The 12,451-nt window shown below is 43.2% G+C and overlaps 1 protein-coding gene across 3 annotated transcripts in view; it reads left to right on the top strand.

Annotated features, from left to right (window-relative positions):
- Positions 1–249: 249 nt before the first annotated feature.
- The window catches only part of LOC120023754 (phosphatidate phosphatase LPIN1-like), a 34,452-nt gene continuing 22,250 nt past the window's right edge, over positions 250–12,451 (top strand). The window contains exons 1-3 of one of the 3 annotated variants that reach the window (XM_038967844.1): positions 250–619; positions 4,337–4,537; positions 5,003–5,098. In XM_038967844.1, coding sequence (XP_038823772.1) covers positions 4,346–4,537; positions 5,003–5,098 — 288 coding nt within the window. In that variant the 5' untranslated portion in view covers positions 250–619; positions 4,337–4,345. The remainder of the gene's footprint in view (positions 620–4,336; positions 4,538–5,002; positions 5,099–12,451) is intronic. The other 2 variants (XM_038967843.1, XM_038967842.1) reach the window with 2 other exon arrangements.

Below are 12,451 nucleotides of genomic sequence, written 5' to 3' on the forward strand. Positions count from 1 at the left end.
CATTGCTGACAAGACATAGTACGTAAGCAAAGAAGCTTTGCTATTGGATGAAGGAGTCACCTCACCAACAGCTGTCTTCTCCATAACCCTGGTGATATTTACACTTATATGAATATCTTCTTACATCTGTGGAGGACATTACACAATGACTTTTAGTCTGCCAACTGGACTACACCCGAGGGGGGTGTCACCTCGCTTTTAACATTCGGAAAATATGTGAATTCACCTCTTCAACTGAAGAAATTATAGCCTATATGGGTTAGCCTACTGTTCTGAGCTTTAAAAACGACACTGTCCAATACACGTGCTACTTTGTAGCTAGTGGGCCAGTACTGTTATGTGTGGGCTGCGGGGTTCTACCATTGGTTCCCATGGAGGGTTTTACGCCGTGCTACGTCACCAGCCGACTATAGGGAGGGTTGTTTTTCTCTCCAGTGACAAGAGGAGTATCTGCACAGCACTTTAGCACACCGCCAAGCGGAAGATCAAATGACGGAAAGGTTCCGTTCGCTATTACAATGTAATAGTTGAATTGGAATAAGAAACGCAGATTTACCGATACAGCGGAAGACATTTGAATGGCTAAAATACTCTGAACCGACAATTCGTCGTCAATAATGTACGTATGAATATGATTGTGAATCCTAGGCTATGAATATCTATGATATTCTTCTAATTTCTGTGTAATTTCTTATCGACAGATAGCTGCACCCAGATCATCTCTGCATGTGTTATTATTGTTTCCTTTTTTATATGAATCAATTGCCAGGCAAGCACATATAACCTACACTTCATAATTGCGTTCATAATTGCGTTGGTGCAATGGAGATTGAAATAGGCTATGGTCATAAACAACGGCTCATTTTCACAAAGTATCTATTTACGCATTCTAAACTGGTCGGAATGGATCCTGTGTCCGCGGTGTTTTATATAAACAGCTGTTTGTGTTAGGTCATGCTTGTCGTCTGCTACAGTAGCTGTATTATGTGTAACAGTATAGCTTGCGTCCCTCTCCTTGCCTTGAACCAGGGACCCTCTGCACACATAGACAACTGACACCCACCAAGCATCGTTACCCATCGCGCCACAAAAGCCACGGCCCTTGCAGAGCAAGGGGAACAACTACTTCAGGTCTCAGAGCGAGTGACGTCACCGATTGAAACACTATTAGCGCGCACCACCGCTAACTAGCTAGCCATTTCCCATCGGTTACATATGCATCAGCATATCTCGCAATTAACCTAGAATATATTTAATATACTTTCAGTTGATGAGGACCAGTGTTGAACAAAAATTTGCCACCTGAATATGTTCTCTACCCAGTTCATGGCCATTTTATTTGGAAACCTTGACTGCCAGACATCTTTGGATGGGAAGTGGCATGACTTCTACTCCGTGGGAAAGGGGATACCTAGTCATTTGTACAACTGAATGCATCTTCCGCATTTAACCCAACCCCTCTGAATCAGAGAGGTGCGGGGTGCTGCGTTAATCGCCATCCACGTCTTCGGCGCCTGGGGAACAGTGGGTTAACTGCCTTGTCCATGGGCAGAACAACAGATGTTTACCTTGTCAGATCGGGGATTTGATCCAGCAGCCTTTCGGTTACTGGCCCAATGCTCTAACCACTAGGAGTAAAGTACTTAACATTCAAGAAGGAAAAAAGTATTTTGCATTATCATGATGATGTGGCAAGTGGCAATTTGCTTCTTTAAAATCCAATATCTAGAAAACTTGACAAGAAAACATTTTGGGACTGTATCAACAGTGGACTAATGAACAATAATAGTTTTCCTTAAATTAAAAATAGGCCTACTTTAAAGTACTACTTACGTATTTTTTGTTGTTGATATCTGTACTTTACTATTTATATTTTTGACAGCTTTTTCTTTTGCTTCACTACATTCCTAAAGAAAATACTGTACTTTTTACTCCAAACATTTTCCCTGACACCCCAAAGTACTCATTACATTTTGAATGCTTAGCAGGACAGGAAAATGGTCAAATTCTGTAAATTAAAAAAACAAGAACAAACATTGTCTGGTTTGCTTAATATAAGGAATTTGAAATAATTTATACTTTTACTTTTGATACTTAAGTATATTTAAAACCAAATACTTTTAGACTTTTACTCAAGTACTGGGTGACTTTCACTTTTACTTGAGTCATTTTCTATTAAGGTATTTTAACTTTTACTCAAGTCAATGTCAATTGAGTACTTTTCCCACCACTGGATATAAATAAGATCCTCTGCCAATGGGACTGTTGTTGATCTGTTGTGTGTTTGATTCCGTCCTGTGTGTGTCCGTCCTGTGTTTGTGCGTGCATGCTTTTGTGCGTGTGTGCTGTCTGTAAAGTGAGATAAGATGATAAACTAGGTGCAGTTAATGGAGCTAGTTAACAAGGGGAGACAGGTACCCTAGTGGTTAGAGCGTTGGGGCCGTAACTGAATGGTTGCTGGATCGAATCCCTGAGCTGACATGGTAAAAATCGGTCTTTCTGCAACTCTGAGTTTCTCTGGGTTATACTAATATGAAATGTGTGTTACATTGTGGAGTAGGACTAAGTTACTCCCGATCTCAGGTTTGTGGTCCCACCTTCATGATTTGCAGAAGGTATGAGTTGATCCTATGTGCCTGTACTTCTACCCAGAGCTGACATTGTATTGTGAGTGTAGTGTATTTTACTGTGGGTAATACCCTGGGCCAATACTGTGTGTCTTTTGATTGGTTGGAAACCAGGAAGCAGGTTCATGTCCTTGAGGGGGAAGTGGAGGAAACTCTTGAGCTGAATGAGTTCCCCTGTTCCCCTGTGTTTTGTATTAGTGGGGATGGCAGAACGTGTGGGGAGTGGGGGTTGGGTAATCATGTCATTTTCCTGAAATGCCACTGATACTGGGTTTAGGGTGGCAGGTAGCCTAGCGTTTAGAGTTTTGGGCCAGTAATCGAAAGGTTGCTTGTTTGAATACCCGAGCCGACAAGGTGAAAAATCTGTTGATGTGCCTTTGAGCAAGGCCTTGACCCTGTAAAACAACACATTTCACTGCACCTACCTGAGTACTTGAGTACTGTTTAAGGTATCTTAGTCTAAGATTTACTGTTTGATCGAGTGCAAAGATTAGACCTGTTAGTTTCAGAAGCTAATTCAAAAACGTTTTCAGAAAATGACAACAATGTGAAAAACAGGATTCATAGACTCAAACAGCTATACTATACCTCAATATATCTCTTCTCCAACGTCTATTTATCTTTGCCTGTTCTATTCGTCCTTGAACAAAGAGTATCAGGTGCCCAGGCATAAAGAAAACACATAGTAGGTCTGTCTCTCTGTGGTTGATGATGTCTGTACAGTCTATTAGATAGATAGCCCTCTCTGAGAGCCTGGTAATTGAGAGGTGTTACGAAATAATGATCATTGGTCAGGAGAACTGCCAGGATATTAAGTCATCTGTCCAGAAGGCACGTGTGTGTGCGCGTGCTAGACTTGACTCAGCAGAAACTGAGTCGGGGATAATAAGAGGAGAGTTTACAGCCAACAAAGTTAACTCACTGTTTAGTGAGAAGAGATGTCGTTCTCCCTCTTGCACTTTTAGGGACAAAATCGATCTTGAAACCCACTTACTTATAGATGTGCTATCAAACCTCAGTAGTTTTGAAAGTGGTCTCTAATCAGCCAAAAGTGGTCCCCGTTTTTTTGTGTACCATGTCATCAAATTGTGTACTACGTCATCCATTTGGTGTGATATGTTACTTCCTGCAAAACATATTACAATTTTTTTTTGTGCAATTGGTACGATATGTTACGAATCCAGTTCGTACTATATGTTACACATTTGTTGTGCTTAAGATCCTGGCGTGCATCTTTAACTCTGACTTCCACGTAAACCATGCACACATGTCAAAGGGAGATTTGCACCAAAATAATTGTAGGTGTGTGGCTAAGACTTCTACAGAACATGTTGTCTCTGTCTTTTTTCACTGTTAGCGAATCGTCTTTTGTCTATCCTACATGAATAATTCGGTCTGAATCCTAACTTCGTTCACATTGAGCCTCCAGTGAAATGGTTTCCTCTCCCTCCCCAGGGCCCTGTTGGTAATTAGAGGACATTAGTGTTGCTGCCCGCCTGTGACTGAGACACTGGCATGCTGATTAATCCCCTGCCAGATGCCAGTGCAGCAGAGGGCACTGTGCCCCAAGTGCATGTGTGTGTCAGTGCGTGTCAGTGCGTGATATGCAGAGTGCAGGCACGTGTTTCAATGAGGTTCTGATGTATTTGAGAGATTTGAGAGATTTGATGTATTTCTCTCTTCCTCTCTCCCCCTCCACCCTCCCTCAGTCTCAGACCATGAACTACGTGGGCCAGTTGGCGGGCCAGGTGTTTGTGCAGGTGAAGGAGCTGTACCGGGGCCTGAACCCGGCCACTCTTTCAGGCTGCATCGATGTCATCGTGGTACGGCAGCCCGACGGCACCCTGCAGTGCTCGCCCTTCCACGTCCGCTTCGGCAAGATGGGAGTGCTGCGCTCCCGTGAGAAAGTGGTGAGAGGATAAGGGAATGGGGGGGGGGGGTGGGATCTGGGTAAAGGGGCACTGGGGCAGAGGACATAGGGTAATAGAGAGTGATGGGTGTTAACAGTACTGGCAAGAGGGAGGGAGGAGGGGGGGGGTCATCCTGGCTCAGTTTGAAATGGAAATTACCAGAGAGAGAATGAGAGAAAGAGAAAGAGATGAGAGAAAGATAGAAAATATAGAAAATAGATCCATTTTTTAAATAAAATGTAAAAGATAGAAGGAGAGTTGGATGGGAGAGATGGTGGAGAGACAGAGATAAATGCCGGGAAACAGAGAACGTTTTTAGATGACGATGGAGATGGGGAATACAGAGAGACATGAAATGTAGAGCAGAGGAAAGAAAGTGATTGAGGGTGGAGCGGAGGAAAGAGAGAGAGAGAGATAGAGTGGGATAGAGAGCTATAGTGATGGCTGGTTTCCTCTGTGTATCAGGTGGACATAGAAATCAATGGAGAGCCTGTGAGTCTACAAATGAAGCTGGGGGAGAACGGAGAAGCCTTCTTCGTCAAGGAGACAGAGAACACACAGGTACGTACCGTGTGACATGCACACACACACACACACACACATACACACACACAGAACCATGGCTAGAAACAGCACCCATATTGTTCACAGGACAACATGTGCTAAATGTCACTCAGGACAAAACCAAAAGAGAGAGAGAGTGAAAGAAAGGGAGAGAGAGAGAGAGAGTGAAAGAAAGGGAGAGAGAGAGTAGAAGAAGTAGCTTAGTGAATTGATGTAACATGTGATCGTACTTCTTAACTCTCTGGCGTTGTGTTTTTAAAGAAAGGACTGTACAGCCAGCGGTCCCGATTGATTGGTGTTTATTCTGATGAAAGACACAAGGAAACACATTAGAGGTGCAGGACAACAGTATGCTGAAGGCTGTAGATTAGTGATTCATTTTTTAGCATGCAAATAATATATATATATATATGCAAGCGGTGGGTCAGTTTCTGAAATAGTGCATTCTATTTACGTATTTACAATGTGTACGAGTTCACTATTTACATTTCCTATATCAGGAACGTGACCCACCGCTTTCATGTCAATATCAAACAGGGAAGAATTGACGTTCGCAATCTCCCCCTAGCTGCAAGCGTAGCCAATCACATAACACCTTATTGACACCTGACTCGAACCAACCAATAGAAATACAGAAATATTGCAGTGGCATGAGGAAACATATCCAACCCTGTTAGACTGACTTGGTGCGTGTTCAGTAATGTGAACGGTGCTTTTTGGAAACAAACCGTGAGGACACATGCTGTAACTGGATCCTAGACAGGACGGGAACAGAATGGACCCCTTGCCCCGCCAAGGCCACACACACAGCCCGGCCAAGAACCATGAAGAATCTATGAAAAGGTCACGGGTTCATGCCAAAAAGGTTTCAGGCAGAATCTCAGTGATGTGATCTCGCACAGTATGAAGTGATGCAACAGTCATGCTTACACACACACACACACACACACACACACACACACACACACACACACACACACACACACACACACACACACACACACACACACACACACACACACACACACACACACACACACACACACACACACTAAGCCATGCGTACTAAATAGTGTTTTTGCCACTTTGTGGCACCGTCTTATGCAGATACAGACGACAGGAGGAGAGAAAGAATCTTTTAATAGATGACATTTACTACGATCCGCAAATTGAAAGTCAATTCGTAACCATTAGTAGGGGGAAATGCCAGACTGAATCGTTTTGTTTGAAGTACAGTCTACAGATGTGTGTTCTTATTGTCAATCATTTATTCGTCTAGTATGTGGCTCTCTGAGCTCTCAGAGTAGCTGCTACACCCAGCTCCCAGCCTTTAGTTATAACATCACGCAGGAGAGAGGAGGAGAGGGAAATGATGAAGGGATGATATTTCTCCAGTAAGGGGATTAAAACAGAGCTGTCATAATCTGGGGTTTAGATTAATTGGGCTGTCGTGACTGTCTGAGTCAGACTCCCGATCCATACCATGGTCCCATTTCCCTCCACCCCTCTTTCCTGATACAACCTCTCCTCTTTACTTCTGTCTTTTCCTCTCTCCTCTCTGCTCTCTCCTCTCCTTCTGTCTCCTTCCACCCCTCTCCTCACCTCGCCTCACGTTTCCCTGCTGCAACCTTTCCTCTCTCCTCTCTGCTCTCTCCTCTCCTTCTGTCTCCTTCCACCCCTCTCCTCACCTCACCAGACTTTTCCCTGCTACAACCTTTCCTCTCTCCTCTCTTCTCCTCTCTTCTCCTCACTTCTCCCTCCAGTCTTCTCCTCTCTTTTCTCCCCCCTCCTCACTTCTCCCTCCACTCTTCTCCTCTCTTTTCTCCCCCCTCCTCACTTCTCCCTCCACTCTTCTCTCTTTTCTCCCCCCTCCTCACTTCTCCCTCCACTCTTCTCCTCTCCCCCCTCCCTCTTCACTTCTCCCTCCACTCGTCTCCTCTCTTTTCTCCCCCTCCTCACTTCTCCCTCCACTCTTCTCTCTTTTCTCCCCCCTCCTCACTTCTCCCTCCACTCTTCTCTCTTTTCTTCCCCCTCCTCACTTCTCCCTCCACTCTTCTCTCTTTTCTCCCCCCTCCTCGTTTCTCCCTCCACTCTTCTCCTCTCTTTTCTCCCCCTCCTCACTTCTCCCTCCACTCTTCTCCTCACTTTTCTCCCATTTGTTACTTCTCCCTCCACTCTTCTCCTCTCTTTTCTCCCCCCTCCTCACGTCTCCCTCCCCCTTCTTCTCTCTTTTCTCCCCCCTCCTCACGTCTCTCTCCCCCTTCTTCTCTCTTTTCTCCCCTCTCCTCACTTCTCCATCCACTCTTCTCTCTTTTCTCCCCCCTCCTCACGTCTCCCTCCCCCTTCTTCTCTCTTTTCTCCCCCCTTCTCACTTCTCCCTCCACTCTTCTCCTCTCTTTTCTCCCCCTCCTCACTTCTCCCTCCACTCTTCTCCTCTCTTTTCTCCCCCTCCTCACTTCTCCCTCCACTATTCTTCTCTCTCCTCCCTCCTCTCTCCTCCTCCTCTCTGCCCTAGTCTATGCCCCTCTTTCAGGCAGAAACATGTTCCTTCTTAATAACAAAGAATCACTGTAGAGCTTCTATTTTCCTGACAGTGACTGTGTATCTTTTCCACATCCAGTTGGCTCTTCATTTTACAGTGTGTGTCTTGGTTGGACTGTAAAGCTCTTGTTTCTCCTAGCCCTCTGGGAATAATCTCCCTCCTAAACTTAGCTGTCCCTCCAACGCCCCACTGAAAAAACAACTCTATTTATGCACAGTCCACACACACACACGGCTGAGGAGTCTGTCCTCCCCCTGATTCCCCGTCTCTACCGTATACGTGGTAGGGGAGAGCACTGAGGTATCAATGTACGGCTCTATCTCTCTCTCCTACTCTCTCTCCCTCCTAGGTTTTCAGATTATCTGAACGTGGCAGGATCAACGATAACAGTGTCAAAGAACCCATTTGCACTGGCAGTGGCGCCTAGCCAAGCTCTAAACTACCCCTCCTACCCCCCTCTCTCCAGGGCCGGATTACCGAATGGGCACGCAGGGCGTGTGCCCAGGGCCCTCGACCTTCAGGGGGCCCACAAGCCAAATTTACCGCAGATAGCATATGTGACCCGTTTCAGGAAGCTAGGCGTATGTCACATGTCACTACTTCACAAGAGAGGCATTTTAACGTAAACATCATTTTTTTTATCAAAATGCGTTTGTTTTTTTTGTGGCAGAAATGCCTTCTGGAACATGTGAACTTTCATGTGCCTTAATAACAAACGTGTATGCCATCTGTAAATACGAATAAAGTTGTTGACTCATGAGCCTATTTGGTTTAGCCACTGAAAAAGCGAGGAACCTTCCAGCTAGCCATGATTGGCTGATATAATGGATATAATGCTGAGAGATGAGTTTGGATTGGTCTGCCATGTAGCATGCTTCTGTCTATAAGAGGAGCTGCTCAGTATGTACAGTATAGCTAATCCTTGCTACCGCAGCTTTTTTTGAAAGATATAATATTAGCCATGTGTTGCTACTGCTCTCAAAAACATTGCTGCCCTGAATTTAACAAGGGCTATCGACAAAGATCAGTGTGAAAATATTGTGATGGACTACTTTCTGTACACGGTCAGTGTGAACCTTGACACAACGCTGGCCAAACAAGCTGTACAAACAAAACTGAGTTAAAGGGGTTCCAGTCTGTCGTGAATCGTTCATCTATGTAAAGTGCATTCAGAAAATATTCAGAAATCTTGACTTTTTCCACATTTTGTTACGTTACAGCCTTATTCTAAAATGGATTAAATCATTTTTTTGTCTCTTAATAATCTACACTCAATAACCCATAATGACAATGAAAAAAATATTATTAATTTTTTTTACTGAAATATTACATTTACATAAGTATTCAGACACTTTACTCAGTACTTTGTTGAATCACCTTTGGCAGCGATTACAGCCTCGAATACAATATTTCTATCTGGGCACTTTCACTTGTTGCTAGTATGTAAATACCTGTCTATTTGTGGTAAAATCACCCTGATGAACTCTTTAGTCATATCCCAGTTTACCTATTTGCTTATGGCCTTGCCTACACCTAGCAACTTGTTTTTTAAATTAATATTTTATTTTATTTGGAACGGCAAGCCAGACAAAATTAAACGGGCCTATTTATATAATGAATATGAATTCGGAGGGCAGAAATGATTAAATATTAAAGCATTAGACCTCTCACTAAAGGCTTCAGTCATACAAAAGTTATACTTAAATCTGAACTGGGTCTCTAGCAGATTAGTAAGAATATCTCACCCCATGTTCTGTAATGTATCAAGGCTAAGACCCAGATACAGACACAAGAGCCGGATAGTACGACTCTCAGAGTTTATTATATTACAAGGGGCAGGCAAAAGGTAAGTCAAGGCAGTTAAGGAGTTGTAATCCAAATCATAATGGCCTTTTTCCCATTATTCAGATTACAACCTCTCACTTTTGGTTATTTGAAAATGAAATAATCTCTAAAATATCGCCATAAAAATTTGGTTGCAATTTCAGTTTAATCCATCAGAAAAGACAGAATAACTATTACAACAAATATTATGGTTAAACTCAAATATACTAACTGATAAAAAAAACAATATTTTTTACTCTTTGTAAATTATATCATAAATAGGACTGATGGAGTTATGTCACACATGCAGCTATTACAACCAACTAATTGCAGCATTACAAAATTCTTGCAGCCAATAGAATGTTATAATATGGGGGATACAACTATCCCAGCTGTGCAGATTTTGCTGCGAAGAGACAGAATCATTAGATAATTTGTTTTGGAACTGTCCATATGTAGCTTGTTTTTGGTTGCAGGTTTAGGAGCAGCTGAAGAATTGCAACATTTACCTCGTGCTAACTCTGCAAATAGCACTGCTGGGTGATATAAAAAGTCATAGTCAATCGTTTAATAATATAAAAAATAATATACAAAATCACAGCACAGTTGAAAAATATATGGCAAATAGAACTGGATGGTGTTTAGAGATAGATGGGAGGGGTTGAGTGGAGCTGAAGGATGGGACTAAAAACAAACAAAAGACAACTATTGTAAAATATACTGTGTCTGTAAAATGTATATAGTATGTATAAACTGGAAGTAGAAGCCTAAGAGTAGAAGCCTAAGAGTTGTCCGTTAGTTTTCTCCAATTAGGGTAGGGACGGTAGGGTTAGGGGAAATAATAAAGGAAAATATATTTCAATATATATACACTACCGTTCAAAAGTTTGGGGTCACTTAGAAATGTCCTTGTTTTTTAAAGAAAATTTAAAGAAAATGTTCATTAAAATAATTTCAAATTGGGCCTCCCGGGTGGCGCAGTGGTCTACGGCACTGCATCGCAGTGCTAACTGCGCCACCAGAGTCTCTGGGTTCGCGCCCAGGCTCTGTCGCAGCCGGCCGCGACCGGGAGGTCCGTGGGGCGACGCACAATTGGCATAGCGTTGTCCGGGTTAGGGAGGGTTTGGCCGGTAGGGATATCCTTGTCTCATCGCGCTTCAGCGACTCCTGTCGCGGGCCGGGCGCAGTGCGCGCTAACCAAGGGGGCCAGGTACACGGTGTTTCCTCCGACACATTGGTGCGGCTGGCTTCCGGGTTGGAGGCGCGCTGTGTTAAGAAGCAGTGCGGCTTGGTTGGGTTGTGCTTCGGAGGACGCAGGACGCATGGCTTTCAACCTTCGTCTCTCCCGAGCCCGTACGGGAGTTGTAGCGATGAGACAAGATAGTAATTACTAGCGATTGGATACCACGAACATTGGGGAGAAAATGGGATTTAAAAAAAATCAAATTGATCAGAAATACAGTGTTGTTAATGTTAATGTTGTAAATTACTATTGTAGCTGGAAATGGCTGAACTTTAATGGAATATCTACAGTGGGGCAAAAAAGTATTTAGTCAGCCACCAATTGTGCAAGTTGTAATTTTCATCATAGGTACACTTCAACTATGACAGACAAAATGAGAAAAAAAATCCAGAAAATCACATTGTAGGTGTAACGTTCGTTCTCCTTCTCATCTGAAGAGGAGCAAGCCTCTCTGTGTTTCATTAATCCTCTCTGTGTTTCATTAAGCCTCTCTGTGTTTCATTAAGCCTCTCTGTGTCCTTCAATTCGCAAGTGGCTGAATGTATCTCACAGGAGAAAGCTTCAGACTGAGTGAAACAGCACCCCTCTGTCTCATTATGTGTAGCGCATCTATCTGATGCTGTCTGGTCAAAAATAGTATGACACTAGCATTGAATGCAAGGGCATCCCTTGATAACTTTTTTCAAAGAATATCCAGTCAGGGTTGAGCTAAACTGAGCGAGCTGAACTGTGAATGGTCCTGGTACACCAAAAAAAGTGTAAAGGGAAGCCAGTTTGGATTTGGCTTCACACATATCACATCAAGTCCAAAGTAAAACGTCAATTGTTAAATCTCGTTGTCTTTGCCCTCCGGTGGCTAGCTAGCTAAAATCTTCCCTTTACTAAATACACCATGGACAGAGATGGTTATTTGGACTTGGTGTACCTGCCAATGATTATAACGGTTATTCTGATCCAACCATAAAATCATACAATGTGCCCCTGGTCTGAGAGGATGGAAGGTCAATATGTAGCTAGGAGTAGACCGTTTTGGCAACATGAAATAGAGGAGAAAGGTATTGGCATTCCTCTGCAAGTAGGGTGAGTCAATATGTTTTTTTCTACTTGCACACACACACACACGTAGAAATCAGTACCATACGAACAGCCACATGATATATAGCTTACATTGATTGGACTAAATCGTTTTTGGTATCTTTAAGTTGTCCCTGTATTAGACCAAGCTGGTGCTTAGACCAAGTGGTGCTGGACTGACGTTAGCAGAGGCAGCCCTTGTTTTTTTGTGACCTGTGGTAACTCTCCGTGGTTCTAATAGTTAACATTAACTTGCTTGACCATGCTGTAGGTCATGTTTGTTACATGCAATATGCTTTGTGGACTTCACCGGACAGATGTTCCTGTCTGGTTTTGTGATGAAACAAATGTGTGGTTGAATTTATTCTGCCGACTGTGACTGTTGTCTTCTTCTTGTCTCAGCCTTATCACGGTTGCGTATGAACTAACGGGTTATAGACCCTTTCTGTGTTCGCAAACATTGGCGCATGAGGGCGATGAGCACAAGTTGGTGGCAGAACACGGGAGAGTTCTTATAGAACTCCAGCAAAGAAGCCTCTATTTACAATTTGCTTACGAGTGCATTTCACACTACTTATTATAATTGGATTTTAAGGCTCGTATGAATGTTCTGCTTAATATAATGTTTGTGTCATCATTGCAAAGCAAATGCATTATATTTAAAAAA

Source organism: Salvelinus namaycush, chromosome 28 (genome assembly GCF_016432855.1).
Source record: "Salvelinus namaycush isolate Seneca chromosome 28, SaNama_1.0, whole genome shotgun sequence".
Classification (NCBI taxonomy): Eukaryota; Metazoa; Chordata; class Actinopteri; order Salmoniformes; family Salmonidae; genus Salvelinus; species Salvelinus namaycush.